Source organism: Zalophus californianus, chromosome 16, assembly GCF_009762305.2.
Source record: "Zalophus californianus isolate mZalCal1 chromosome 16, mZalCal1.pri.v2, whole genome shotgun sequence".
Taxonomy (NCBI): domain Eukaryota; kingdom Metazoa; phylum Chordata; class Mammalia; order Carnivora; family Otariidae; genus Zalophus; species Zalophus californianus.
In genome coordinates, this window is record NC_045610.1 from 9747358 (window position 1) to 9763140 (window position 15783).

Sequence of the window (15783 nt, forward strand, 5' to 3'; positions counted from 1 at the left end):
CTTAGGGCTTGTGTTGAAACTGTCGATCAATTTGGGAAGTATTGCTGTGTTAATATTAAGTTTTCTAGTAGGAAGAATATGGAATGTCTTCTTATTTATTTAGGTGTTCTTCAGTTTCTTTCAGTGATGTTTTGTCATTTGTAGTGTATGTGTCTTGCACATCTTTTGTTAAATTCGTTCCTAAGTGTTTTATTCTTTTTGCTATTTTAAGTGGATTTTTTTTCTTAATTTCTTTTTTGGAATGTTCGTTGGTAATGTATAGACATAGTTGACTTATGTATATTGATCTTGTGTCCTGAACCTTGCTGATCTAGTTTATTTGTAGAAGGGTTTTTTTGTTTATTTGTTTGCATGTGCATGTGCATGTGTGTGGATTCTTTAGGGTTTTCTATATGCAAGATAATATCATCTGTAAGTAGAGGTTATGTCATTTCCAAATAGAAATTTACTTTTTCCTTTCGAGTCTGGATACTTTCTATTTCTTTTTCTTCTCTAGTTTTTCTTGCTAAAACTTAAAGTACAGTGTTGAATAGAAGTAAGGAGAGAGGACATCTTTGTGAGATTTGTGATCACAGGGAGAATGCATATGGCCATTCACCATTACATATGATGTTAGATTTGTGTTTTCATAAGATGGTCTTTATCATGTTGATGAAGTTTGCTTCTATTTCTGGCTTGTTGGGTTTTGTCACATAATTTTTTGAGTTTGTAAGATAATTGTGTGGGTTTTGTTCTTTATTCTGTTAATATGGTGTGTTACTTTGGTTGATTTTAAGATAGTAAAGGAACTTTGTATTCCTGGGATAAATTCCTTTTGACTGTGCCTATATTATGTTTTCTTTGTTGTGGGATTCAAACTGAATCAGACTCAATTAATTCTATCTGGCTCTACCTTAAATTTTACATCTGTCTTGTTTTAGTAATACTGGCCTCATAGAATGAGTTGAGAATTGTTTTCTTCAATTTTTTGGAAGAGTTAGTGAAAGATTGGTATTAATCTTCTTGAAATGTTTGGTGGAATTCAGTGAAGCCACTTGAACCTGGGCTTTTATTGTGGGGAGTTTATTTATTACAGATCTATTCATATTTTCTGTGTCATCTTGAGTCAGTTTTGGTAGTTTGTGTCTTTCTAGGAATCTGCCCATTTTATCTAGATTTTCTAATTTGTTGGCATACAGTTGTTCCTAGTGTTCTCTTATAATTCTTTTATTTCTGTAAGGTCAGTAGTAATGTCTCCTTTTTCATTCCTGATTTTAGCAGTTTGAGTCTTCTCTCTTTAGTCAGTCTAGCTAAGGGTTTGTAATTTTTGTAATCTTTTCAAAGAGCCAACTTTTGCCTTTGTTGATTTTCTCTTTTGTTTTTTTATTCTCTATCTCGTTAATCTCCATTTTAATATTCATTATTTTCTTCTGCTTTAAAAAAATTTAGTTCACTCTTCCTTTTCTAGTTCCTTAAGGTATACATTTATTTTGTATTAATTTTTAATTTTAATTCCAAGATAGTTATATACAGTGTTATATTTGTTTCAGGTGTACAATATAGTAATTCAACAATTCTGTACATTACTCAGTGTTTATCATGATAAGTGTACTCTTAATCCCCATCACTGATTTCCCTCATCCCCCCACCCAGCTCCCCCCTGGTAACCATCAGTTTGTTCTCTATAGTTAATAATCTGTTTCTTGGTTTGTCTCTCTCTCTTTTTTTTTTCCTTTGATCATTTGTTTTGTTTCTTAAATTCCACATATGAGTGAAATCATATGGTATTTGTCCTTCTCTGACTGGCTTATTTCGCATAGCATTATACTCTCTAGATCCATCTATGTTGTTGCAAGTGGCAAAGTTTCATTTTTTATGGCTGAATAATATTCCATTGTATGTATGTTTATATATACCACATCTTCTTTATCCATTCATCTATTGATGGACAGTTAAGTTGCTTCCATAATTTGCCTATCATAAATAATGCTGCAATAATCCTAGGGGTGCGTATATCTTTTCGAATTAGTGTTTTCATATTTTTGGGGTAAGTAACCAGAAATACGATTCCTGGATTATGGGGTAGTTCTATTTTTAACTTTTTGAGGAACCTCTATACTGTTTTCCACAGTGGCTGCACCAGGATGCATTCCCACCAACAGTGCACGAGCGTTCCTTTTCTTCACATCTTCACCAACAGTTCTTTTTGGATTTTTGATTTTAGCCGTTCTAACAGGTGCAAGGTGGTATCTCATTGTAGTTTTGATTTGCATTTCCCTAATGATGATTGATGTTGAGCATCTTTTCATGTGTCTGTTGGCCATCTGTCTTCTTTAGAGAAATGTCTGTTCATGTCTTCTGTCCATTTTTTAATTGGATTATTTGTTTTCTGGGTGTTGAGTTTTATCATTTCTTTATATATTTTGGATACTAGCCCTTTGTCAGATATGTTATTTGCAAATATCTTCTCCCATTCAGTAGATTGTCTTTTAGTTGTTGGTTGTTTCCTTCTTTGTGCAGAAGCTTTTTATTTTGATGTCGTCCCAGTAGTTTATTTTTGCTTTTATTTCTCTTGCCTCAGGAGACATATCTAAAAAAACAATGTTGCTATGGCTGATGTCAGAGAAATGACCACCTGTGGGGTCTTCTAGGATTTTTATGGTTTCAGGTCTTTAATCCATTTAGGCCTTTAATCAATTTTGAGTTTATTTTTTCTGTATGGTGTAAGAAAGTCATCCAGTTTCATTCATTTGCAGGTAGCTGTCCAGTTTTCCCAACACACTTTGTTGAGGACACTGTCTTTTTTCCATTGTATATTCTTTCCTCTTTTGTCAAAGATTAGTTGACCATATAATTATGGGTTTATTTCTAGGTTTTCTATTCTATTCTATTGATCTATGTGTCTGTATTTGTGCCAGTACCATACTGTTTTGGTTACTACAGCTTTGTAACATAATTTGAAATCTGGAATTGTGATGCCTTGTTTTGTTTTTCTTTTTCAGATTGTTTTGGCTATTTGGGGTCTTTTGTGGTTCCATACAAATTTTAGGATTATTTGTTCTAGTTCTGGTAAAAATGCTGTTGGTATTTTGATAGGGGTTGCCTTAAATCTGTACGTTGCTTTGGATAGTATAGATGTTTTAACAATGTTTGTTCTTACAACCATGAACATGGAATATCTTTCCATTTCTTTGTGTTGTCTTCAGTTTCTTTCATCAGTGTTTTAGTTTTCAGAGTGCAGGTCTGTACAGTACCTAGTTCCATAAGGTATGAATTTAGATTGTTGATTTTATATTTTTCTCTTTTTTTATATGTAGGCATTCACAGCTATACATTTCCGACTGAGCACTGCTTTCACTGTCTCCCACAAGTTTTGATATAGAGCGATTCATTTTCATTTGTGTCGAAGTATTTTCTAAACTCCCTTGTGATTTCTTCTTTAACTCATTAGTTTTTTAAGAATCTGTTAATTCTTACATATTTTTGAATTTTCTAGTTTTTTTTATTGATTTGTAGTTTCATTTCATTGTAATCAGAAATGATACTTTGTATGATTTCAGTCTTTTAAAATTTTAAGACTTGCTTTGTGGCCTAACATATGGTCAGTCTTGGAGAATATTCCATGTACACTTGAGAAGAATGTATGTTCTGCTATTATTGGGTTGCCTCAGTGTTCTACAGATGTCTGTTCAAGTCATCTGTTTCCTTGTTGACTTCTTCTGCCTTGTACTATCCATTATTGAAAATGGGGCATTGAAGTCTTTTGTTGGATTATCTCTTTGTTTCTTCAATTCTATGATTTTTGTGTCTTGTATTTTGAGATTCCTTTAAGAGAATATATGTTTAAATTTTTTATGTCTTACTAATAAATTAACTAGCTTATCATTACAAAAATATCTTTCTTTGCTTCTAAGAACAATTTTTGTCTATTTTGTCTGATACTAATATTGCTACTTTAGCTCTCTTTTGTGTACTGTTTACATAGTATGTTTTTTCTGTCCTTTTATATTCAACCTATTTGTGTCTTTGAATTTAAAGTGTGTCCTCTGGGGCACCTGGCGGCTCAGTCAGTTAAGTGTCTGCCTTCAGCTCAGGTCATGAGCCCCGCACTGGGCTCCCTGCTCAGTGGAGAGTCTGCTTCTCCCTCTGCTCCTCCTCCTGCTTATGTTCTCTCTCTCAAATAAATAAAATCTCAAAAAAAAAAAATAAAATAAAGTGTGTCTTCTGTAGACCCCATATATTTGTATCATTTTAAGAAAACTCCCTTCTGCTGATCTCTGCCTTTTGATTGGAGTGTTCAGCTTATTACTTTTAATTTAATGACAGCTAAGGTAGAATTTATGTCCTCCTTTTTGCTATTTATCTTCTTTATGTCTTATGGCTTTTTTTTGTTTCCTTCTCCTTTATTGCTTTGTTTTGTGTTAGGTATTTTCTAGCATCCCATTTGATTCCCTTATTTCTTTTTCAGTACTTTTTTGAGTTTTTATCTTAGTTCTTTCCCTGGGGATTACAGTTAACATCTTGACATAAAATGATGTATTTCAGATTAATGCCAATTTAACTTTAATAGTGTATAAATCTTTGCTCCAATATAGATAGCTCCATTCCCTCAATCTCCTGTGTATTCTTATTGTCATACAAATTATACCTTTTAGGGGTACCTGTCTGGCTTAGTTGGTAGAGCATATGACTCTTGATCTCGGGGTTTTGAGTTTGGGCCCCATGTTGTGTGTAGAGATTACATATATATAAAATCTTTTAAAAAAAAATTAGGGGTACCTGAGCGGTGTGGTCAATTAAGCATCTTACTCTTGGTTTTGGCTCAGATAGTGATTTCAGGGTCGTGGGATCAAGACCAGTGTTGAGCTCGATGCTCAGCATGGAGTCTGCTTGAGTTTCTCTCTCCCTCTGCCCCTCCCCCACCACGCTCTCTCTCTAAAATAAATAAATAAATCTTAAATCAAAAACAAGTTATACCTTTTATACATTATGAGCCCATCAACACAGTGTTATGATTATTGTTTTATTCAGTTGTCTTTTAAAATTAGATTTAAAAGGGGGCACCTGGGTGGCTCAGTTGGTTAAGCAGCCAACTCTTGATTTTGACTTAGGTCGTGATCTCAGGGTTGTGAAATCATGTTCTCAGTGGGGAGTCTGCTTGAGATTCTCTCCCTCCTTCTGCCCTTCCCACCTCCACACCCATGCTCTCCCTCAAATAAATAAATAAAAGAAAAAGTTACAAACAAAAATATGTTATTATTGTTATCTGTAGATTTATGTTTACTGGTGTTTATTATTTCTTTATGTGGACTTGTGTTACTGTCTAGTGTCCTTTAATTTTACTTGAAAGATACTGTTTAGAATTTACTGTAGGCCAGATGTTCTTGCAATGAATTCTCTCATTTTTTTGTTTTTTTTTTTAAGATTTTATTTATTTATTTGACAGAGAGAGATACCTGAGAGAGGGAACACAAGCAGGGGGAGTGGGAGAGGGAGAAGCAGGCTTCCTGTGGAACAGGGAACCCAATGGGGGGCTCGATTGCAGGACCCTGGGATCATGACCTGAGCCAAAGGCAGATGCTTAATGACTGAGCCACCCAGGCACCCCTCTCGTTTTTTGTGTATCATTTTTGAAGGATAATTCTGCTGGCTGTAGAATACTTTGTTGACTTTTTTTTCTTCCAGCATTCTGAATATGTCATAACACAGCTTTATACCTTCATTGATTTATGATTAGAAATCAACTGACGTCTTTACTGAGGATCCCTTGTACATAAGGAGTCCCTTCTGTTTTGCTTCTTTCAATATTCTGTCTTTGTCTTTCATCAGTTTGACTATGACATATGTAGGCATGGGTCTCTGATTTTATCCTACTTGGTGTTCACTGAGCTTCTTGTATGTGGACATTAATGTTCATCAGATTTGGGGAGTTTTTTTGACCATTATTTTTTGAAGTTATTTATTTAATTTATTTATTTGAGAGAGAGAGAGCGTGAGTGGGGAGGCAGGGGCAGAGGGAGAGGGAGAAGCAGGTTCCCCACTGAGCAGGAAGTCCAATGCAGGGCTCTATCCCAGGATCCTGGGATCACGATCTGAGCAGAAGGCAGATGCTCAACCGACTGAGCCACCCACGTGCCCCAGCAATTATTTATTTAAATATTTTTTCTGCCACTTTTCCCCCATCTCCTTCATGGACTCCCATCATGCGTATATTGGTATGCTCATTGTCCCACAAGTCTCTGAAGTTCTCTTCACTTTTTTCATTCTTTTTTGCTCTGTTCCACAGTCTAGATAACGTCATTTTATCTATTTTCAAGTTCACCAATTTTTTTTTTTTTTTGCACCTGCTTATTTTAGTCTGTTTGGGCTTCTATAGACAAATACAATAGACTGGGTGGCTTGTAAAGAATGGAAATTTATTTATCACAGTTCTGGAGACTGGATGTCTGAAATCAGGGCCAGCATGGTCAGATGAAGGCTTTCTTCTGGGTCACAGATTTCTCATTGTAATCTCACATGGCAGAAGGAGCTAGGGATCTCTGGAGCCATTTTTATAAGGCATTGCTCCACCCTCATGACTTAAGCATCTCCCAGAGGCCCCACTTCCTAATGTCATCACATTGGGCATTATGATTTCAACATATGAATAGGAGGAAGGAGTGTGAAAACATTCACACTCTACTGCTGCTCAATTTGCTGTTTCCTTTCACTGAATTTTTTTCAGTGAATTTTTTTATTTCAGTTAATGTATTTTTCAACTTACAGAATTTCTATTTAGTGAGATACCATTTTCATAATTTCCTTTAATTCTTTAGATCTACTTTTCTTTAGGTCTTTGAATATACTTATAATACTCATTTAATGTCCTCATTTAGTAAGTACAACTTCTTGGCTTCCTTAAGGACACTTTCCGCTGACTTTTTTTTAACCCTGGCCCATGCTTTCTTGTTTCTTTGTGTATTTTATAACTTTTCTTCAAAACACATGTTTTAAATAAAATGATGCAGCAACTCTAGAAATCAGATTCTTCATTCCCCAGGGTTTTTTGTTGCTGCTGCACTGTTTTGTTTGTTTAGTGACTTTTCTGGACTAATTCAGTAAAGTTTGTATTCTTTGTCATGTGCAATCTCTGAAATCTCTGCTTGGTCAACATAGTAATTAGTTAATGACCGGGCACAGATTTTCTTTTTTTTTTTCTTTAAATGTTTTATTGTTATGTTAATTACCATACATTACATCATTAGTTTTTGATGTAGTGTTCCATGATTCATTGTTTGTGCATAACACCCAGTGCTCCATGCAGAACGTGCCCTCTTGAATACCCATCACCAGGCTAACCCATCCCCCCACCCCCCCTCCCCTCTAGAACCCTCAGTTTGTTTTTCAGAGTCCATCGTCTCTCATGGTTCGTCTCCCCCTCCGATTTCCCACCCTTCATTCTTCCCCTCCTCCTATCTCCTTCTTCTTTTTTTTTTTTTAACATATAATGTATTATTTGTTTCAGAGGTACAGATCTGTGATTCAACAGTCTTGCACACTTCACAGCGCTCACCATAGCACATACCCTCCCCAATGTCTATCACCCAGCCACCCCATCCCTCCCACCCCCCACCACTCCAGCAACCCTCAGTTTGTTTCCTGAGATTAAGAATTCCTCATATCAGTGAGGTCATATGATACATGTCTTTCTCTGATTGACTTATTTCGCTCAGCATAATACCCTCCAGTTCCATCTACGTCATTGCAAATGGCAAGATCTCATTCCTTTTGATGGCTGCATAATATTCCACATCTTCTTTATCCATTCATCTGTCGATGGACATCTTGGCTCTCTCCACAGTTTGGCTATTGTGGACATTGCTGCTATGAACATTGGGGTGCACGTACCCCTTCAGATCCCTACATTTGTATCTTTGGGGTAAATACCCAGTAGTGCAATGGCTGGATCGTATGGTAGCTCCATTTTCAACTGTTTGAGGAACCTCCATACTGTTTTCCAGAGTGGCTGCACCAGCTTGCATTCCCACCAACAGTGTAGGAGGGTTCCCCTTTCTCCGCATCCCCACCAACATCCGTCGTTTCCTGACTTGTTAATTTTAGCCATTCTGACTGGTGTGAAGTCGTGGTATCTCATTGAGGTTTTGATTTGGATTTCCCTGTTGCTGAGCGATGTTGAGCACTTTTTCATGTGTCTGTTGGCCATTTGGTTGTCTTCTTTGGAAAAATGTCTGTTCGTGTCTTCTGCCCATTTCTTGATTGGATTATTTGTTCTTTGGGTGTTGAGTTTGATAAGTTCTTTATAGATTTTAGATACTAGCCCTTTATCTGATATGTCATTTGCAAATATCTTCTCCCATTCTGTCAGTTATCTTTTGGTTTTGTTGACTGTTTCTTTTGCTGTGCAAAAGCTTTTTATCTTGATGAAATCCCAGTAGTTCATTTTTGCCCTTGCTTCCCTTGGGCACAGATTTTCTTAAATGCCTTAAGCCAGCAAGTCTTCTAGCATTTGCCAAAAGGTTTTTGTGTGTGATCGGCATACCTTCTCTTAGTAGTCTTAAGTAGGCAGTTTACAACTCTTGCTTGCACAGACCCTCAAAGTAAGCCAAAGGTGAGAGCTGAGAGCTGAGGGCCTTCTTATGTTTTTCCTGGGGTTTCACTCTTGGTGGGGAAAGAAAATAACCCAAAGTTCATTATAATTTGAGTGACATGTGACGTGATTAACAATAAAGTTTATATACTGTCATTATCTCCCATGTTAGACATATTTTATTATTAACAGAATGAAAAGTTTGCTTCATGGACTTTCAGGTACAAATAAATACAGAAGTTTAAATAGTTGACAAGTATACATATCTGTATGGCAGGAAAACACCCCAGTAGAAATCTGTTTCTTCTGATATAGAGCAAATCTTAGCCAAATATAATCTAACTTGAGACCTTGGTCTGACTAATCAGCGAATCGGGATTTTTAGCTTATTAGATCATAGAGTTAGTGATTATAAGTTTGAATTCTGGAGTCAGAATGCCTGAATTTGAATCTAGACTTTACCTTTTCTGAGAACTTGGGCAAGACATGGAACCTTTTCATGCCTCACTTTTCTTATTAGCACCTTCTTTATTGTGAGGATTCAGTCATTACATAACAAGGCCTTAGATCAGCACCTGACAAATATTATGCACTATATGTATGCAAAAGAAGAGAGAGTGGTTTCCTGAATCCCTTTGTACCTAATGTCTGTGTTCAACAAGTATCAGCCCCTGGATAATCATATTTCATTTGTAATCTTACCCTCTCTCATTAATTATTTTGAAGCACGTACAAGACATATAATTTCATTTACAAATATCTTGTTACATATCAGGGCGACTGGGTGGCTCAGTTGGTTAAGTGACTGCCTTTGGCTCAGGTCATGATCCCGGAGTCCTGGGATCGAGTCCCACATCGAGCTCCCTGCTCAGGGGGAGTCTGCCTCTCCCTTTGACCCTATGCCCTCTTGTGCTCACTCTCTCTAATAAATAAATAAAATCTTTTAATTAAAAAAAATCTTGTTACATATATCTATAACATGTTTTTTAATGTTAAGTATATTACCATGGTTTCAGCTAAAAGTCAGCAGAAAGCCTTAATATCATCAAATGTTGACTTGGTATTTGTTTCCCCAGCTGATTCATATGTTATGATTAGTTAATATTGTCTCAGGTTACTTTTAGGCTAGCGTTTTCCCCCTCCCTCTTTTTTTCTCCTTGTAATAATTCATTGAAGAAACCCACATTATTTGTACTTTCTAGCTGTGTTGCCCAGTATAGTAGCCACTAGCCACATGTAGCTGTTGAGCATCTGAAATGTAACTAGTCCAAACTGAGATGCCCTGTAAATTTAAAATGCACGTCATATCTCAAAGACTTAGTACAAAAGAGAGTGTCTCATTAATAATTTTTACATTGATTGCATGTTGAGATTATAATATTGCATATATATTAGGCTAAATAATATTAAAAATAATTTCACTTGTTTCCTTTTGTTTTTAATGGGGCTACTAGAAAACCTTAAATTACATACGTGACTTGGAATATACCTCTACTGGACAGCACTGATTTAGAATTTCATACAACATGGATTTTATTGATTGTTAAATAAGGGTTATTTAAGATGTTTCTCTTTCCCCTGTATTTCCAGTGTATTGTTCTTTAGATCTAGAGGCTTAATCAGATTCTGATTTGATGCTTTCCAAAATGTTTTTGGCGACAGTATCTCATATATCTGGTGTATACTACCAGAAGGCACATAATGCCTTGTTGAGGCCTCTTTGTTATATTAGCAGCCACTGATGACCCTTTAATTCGTTAGAGGTTGCAAAATGATGATGTTCTAATTTTTTTTGTTCCTTATCATGTATTAACTGGAATCCTTCCATAAAGAGAAATCTCTCCTCATCAACTGTGTGATCACACTTGGTTACTCTACAAGCTATATATATTTTCCACAGGAAAAGGACAAAGGTTAATTATTTCTATTTATTTACCAGTTTCCAGGCATCCTCCAAAAATAATCAATGAGTATTTTTATAGTAGTATTATGAAATCATGAATTTAAATGTGTGTTTTTGAAACCCATTGTATTTATTATCCTCACTGATGTTCAAATTGTCCCATTATTATTAACTAGTGGGAGCCTCTTCAAGTTGTCTCCTGTGTCTTAGATATGATCTTAGTAGTCTTTGATAGCTGCCCTGCCTTTTGGTATCACAGAATGTTCCAGGCCTTGGTTCCTTTTAGTGAAAAGCAATACTTAAAGGCCACAGTCTAGCTTGCATAATGTTACCTTATTAGTTATTGTTTTTATTTTTAGGGCTTTTCCGTCGATGAAGCTAGGAAATTTATTTTTTTCCTTAAAACTAAAATAATTCATGAGTTTATACTGATAATTCCAATTCAAATTTGGATCTATGGAGTTATTGCATAATCTCATCAATATTACATTTATATCTTCTTTCTGTCATGCCAAATTTATTTGTTCTCAGGGCATCAATAATTTGCCACTAATTTGCTTTATCAAACACTACACACACAGCAGTTACAAAATAGCATTTTCATCACTACCACCAACAGTATGATAATTTATTGAAAACACAGTTTTTGTTTTTTGCCATTCTTTTTCTTCTTGGGGTATATTTCACAAAGGATATACAGCAAATTGTTATGTTTTAAAGTCACTTAAAATATTTCATCTTTGATGGATGTTTGTGCTTCAAACTGGTTTCATTTTTCTTTTAATTTTTAGAGATGACTTTTTTAAATTTTAATTTTTTTCATAATACATTTACATGGTTCAAAAGTAAAATCTACAAAACGAGAAATATTCAAAAGAGTCTAGCTTCTAATTTCAGTCCTCTCCACTCTCTCTATTTCCTCCTTCCTCTAACAGGTAACCACTAAAAAAATGTTGTGGCTCATTCTTCATTTTTTTTATAGAAGCACATATATAATTCATATCCTGCCCAAAGAAGTTCTCCAAAGTCCCCATGATTTCTTACTTTTCTTGCTCAAAGACAGGGCTTACAGTATTCTGTATCTACAATCTGAATGATAAACTGTCTTTTATTAAGTCATATTCTGTAGATTTGGAACTGAGGAAGAGCAGATAGTATAGATAAGCCAGGGTTTTGAGGGAGAAAGGATGATTTGGGTAGAAACTACTAGCTGTTATCAAATGTTAAGACCTTCTAGGGAAGGAGGAAACCATACTGTTTGGCTCCAGATAATATAGTAAGACCAATATTTCAAAGTTAGAGAAAGCCAGATTTGAATTAGTCTGAAAAGAAAATCCTGCTTCAAATAAAACTCAGGAAATGGAATGGGCTTCCTCTTGTGGTTTTAAGTTCTTATCAGTGCAGAGATTCACTCATCCTTTAAGGGATGAACTTCAGTGGTCGTTTGGTGATTCTGATTTCTGGAGTATTCCTCCAGATTTATATGTATTATTCTGCCCAGCAGGTCGCATTGTGTAGTCCCTGGGTGATCACAGTGTATTTATTTTAGGATTCCGTGACATTTAAAGATGTGGCTATAGACTTCACATTAGAAGAGTGGAGGTTGATGGACCCTTCACAGAGGAACCTACACAAGGATGTGATGCTAGAGAATTATAGGAATCTTGTCTCCCTGGGTAAGAATAACTTCTGTGTTCCTGTATCTACCCACTTGATCAGGTTTGCTGAAGATATAGAGCCTCTAAAGTACTTAACTGAACTTGGGGTTAGAGTTTAGGCATTAAGATCTCATATTAGGGGGATGTTGTTGGGAGTCATGCTATCCCTTGCTCTTAATTAAGTGGCCCACCCATTGTAGAGTAAGGAATACATATTTCATTGGAATCTTGTAGATTGTTGACAGTAGCCCATATTTAGAACTAAAGTTTTTTCTGATCACTTTTATAAATGGGAGTTATCAGTACCTCCAGAAAGAAAGGAAAAAATGTGTTCATTTTCTTTCTAAACTCAGATTATTCTCATGTTCTATTATCCCAGAAAACCTGGGATCATGGTGTTGAGCTCCTTTGTAATCATCTGTAACACCACCGTACAATAGAATGTTCTGTTGCGCTGGGAATGTTCTGTATCTGTGCTGTCCAATAGGACAGGCACTAGCCACTTGAGGCTACTGAGAACTTGAAATCTGGCTAGTCCAACTGAAGAACTGATTTTTAAATTTTATATAGTTTTAACTAATTTAAATAGCCACATGTGGCTGTTGACAACTCTATTGGGCAGTGCATCTCTAGAACTTCCCATAATAGCCACTCTGCACTGAAGATTAAGAGCTGAGACTGAATTTGGCAATAGTTCTTACTCATAGACACAGTCAAGTCCTATTCATTTTTTTCTGAACAGGGCTCGCAGTTTCCAAACCAGACATGATATCTCATTTGGAGGATGGAAAAGGACCATGTGTTGTAGAGAGAGAAATTGCAAGAACTCCCTATCCAGGTGAGTTAATAAAAACGAGGAGGACTGGATTTGTTTTAAGTTTATAGGTTATGGATGGAGCAGAACATCTGAAATATTTTGGGGAGTATCCTTGCTCAAAACTATCTCAGAAGAAGAGATTCTCTCCCTCCCTTGCTCTCTCTCTCTCTCTCCTTTTCCCTCTCCTGTTGCTTCTCCTTCTCTCTCTAGTCTCTACTTTTGATTCCCAATCCCGTCTTACTTTGCTTTCTTGAGGCTATGATCTTCATACTTAGTCCTTCATTCAAACATGCATGAAGCACCCCTTTCAGTTCTGTCCTCTCCAGTTAACTTTACATTTTTCTCATTTGTTTAACCATTTTCTGACATCTCTTCCTTCATTAATTTTCCTGAAAACGCTTTCCTAAAGGTCACCACTGGTTCCTTTTAAGCCAAACCTATTTACTCATTATTTAACTTTCTTCACTTGCAAGCCTGCTGAGATTTGGGGGGAACCCTCCTCTTTTCCTCCAGATTCTTCGTTCATTGAAAATACAAACAAGGAATCAGTTGAGAATCAAAATACAGTACTTATTTATGTATTTAATTGATATTTATCAGACATCTGTATTCTGTGTACTGGGTTAGGCACTAGGTCTACAGCAATGAGTAAGATGGACCAGGTCCCTGCCATCACAAAGATTAAATTTTGAGAAATTAACAAGTATATAAATAAAAAGAAGCTAAATAATGGTTGTAACAACCTTCATTTATGAGATAAATTGGGGGATATGAAAGAGTAACTGGGATGGAGATGAAGGTGCCTCCTTCAGAGAGTATGGTCAGGGAAGGCTTCTGAGGGGAGGACATTAAAGCTGAGCCCTGAAGATTCAGAAGCAAGCAGCCAAGGGAAGACGAAAGGAGAAGCATTCCAGGCAAAGGACCAGACACAGAAAAGAATGAAATGTGTTCTAGAAATGAAAAGGAGGTTGCTGTGACTGAAGCCTCAGTGAGCAGGAGACTGGTATCGGAGTTAGACAACAGCCTGCCTACTCAGAGCTTTGTAGGTGTTGGTAACTATTTGGATTTTAATCAAAGTGAGTGTGAAGGCAGTGACAGACTTTAATCAAGGATTTTTATGGAAATAATTCTGTGTGTGGAAATTGAACTTGAGGGCATTAAACCAGGTAATGAGGTTGTTACAAGAGTCTAGGCAGAGATGATAACTTTTGTTAAACTGATAGTGGAGATGGAATTAAAAAAATAGATTCTAGTTCACTTGAGAATGTTATCATGATGCCATCCGTAACTCAATATGTTTTACATATATTCTTTTCATGTATCAATATTATAGATTTTTTATTCAAGTATAATTAACATAGTTTTATATGAGATTCAGATGTACAATATAATGATTCAATAATTCTATTCATCACTCAGTGTTCATCAAGATAAGTGTGCTCCTCAAGATGCCCTTCAACAGATGAATGGATAAAGAAGATGTGGTCTGTATATACAATGGAATATTACTCAGCCGTCAGAAAGGATGAATACCCAACTTGTACATCCACATGGATGGGACTGGAGGAGATGATGCTAAGTGAAATAAGTCAAGCAGAGAAAGTCAATTATCACATGGTTTCACTTATTTGTGGAACATAAGGAACAGCATGGAGGACATTAGGAGAAGGAAGGGAAAAATGAAGGGGGGAAATCGGAGGGAGAGACGAACCATGAGAGACTATAGACTCTGAGAAACAAACAGGGTTCTAGAGGAGAGGGGGTGGGAGGATGGGTTAGCCTGGTGATGGGTATTAAGGAGGGCACGTTCTGCGTGGAGCACTGGGTGTTACACACAAACAATGGATCATGGAACACCACATCAAAAACTAATGATGTATTGTATGGTGACTAACATAACATAATAAAATTAAATTAAATTAAAAAAAAAACTAAAAAAGATAAGTGTGCTCCTTAATCCCCTTCACCTATTTCACCCATCCCCCACCCACCTCCCCTCTGGTGACCACCAGTTTGTTCTCTGTATTTAAGAGTTTGGGGTTTTTTTTTTAATTTCTTTTCTTTGTTGTTCATTTGTTTTGTTTCCTACATTACACGCTGACTGACTTATTTCACTTAGCATAATACCCTCTAGGTCCATCCATGTTGTTGCAAATTGCAAGATTTCATTCTTTATTGTGACCACGTAATATTCCATTGTATATCCATACCACATGTCTTTTATCCATTCATCTGTCAGTGGACACTTGGGTGGCGTCCATATCTTGGCTATTGTAAATAATGCTGCAATAAACATAGGGGTATCCATAGCTTTTCAAATTAGTGTTTTTGTTTTATTTGGGTAAATACCCAGTAGTGGAATTACTGGATCATATGATAATTCTGTTTTTAATTTTTTGAGGAACCTCCATACTGTTTTCACAGTGGCTGCACCAATTTACATTCCCACCAACAGTGAATGTGAGGGGTCCTTTTTCTTCACATCCTCACCAACACTTTTTATTTTTTGTGTTTTTTATTTCAGCCTTTCTGACTGGTGGTGAGGTAGTATCTCATTGTGGTTTTAATTTGCATTTCCTAATTAGTAGTGATGTTGAGCATCTTACCATGTCTCCATCAGCCATTCTGTATTTCTTCAGAAAAATATGTTTTCATGTCTTCTGCCCATTTTCAGTTGGATTATTTGTTTTCTGGTGCTGAGTTGTTCACGTTCTTTATATATTTTGGATATTAAGCCCTTATCAGATGTATCATTTGCAGTTATCTTCTCCCATTCAGTAGGTTATCTTTTTGTTTTGTTGGTGATTTCCTTCACTATGCAAAAAGCTTTTTAGTTTGG

At 36.1% G+C, this 15783-nt stretch overlaps 1 protein-coding gene across 9 annotated transcripts in view; it reads left to right on the forward strand.

The window, feature by feature from the left end:
- The window catches only part of ZNF624 (zinc finger protein 624), a 45690-nt gene that overhangs the window by 15420 nt on the left and 14487 nt on the right, over nt 1-15783 (forward strand). For 5 of the 9 annotated variants that reach the window (XM_027624953.2, XM_027624954.2, XM_027624951.2 and 2 more), the window contains 2 exons: nt 12019-12145; nt 12870-12965. The exons of 1 other annotated variant lie outside the window; for it this stretch is intronic. In XM_027624953.2, the coding sequence (XP_027480754.1) occupies nt 12019-12145; nt 12870-12965 (223 nt within the window). Of the gene's footprint in view, nt 1-12018; nt 12146-12869; nt 12966-14363; nt 14429-15783 lie in introns of those variants that run through there. 3 more of the 9 variants (XM_027624955.2, XM_027624957.2, XM_027624959.2) reach the window with 2 other exon arrangements.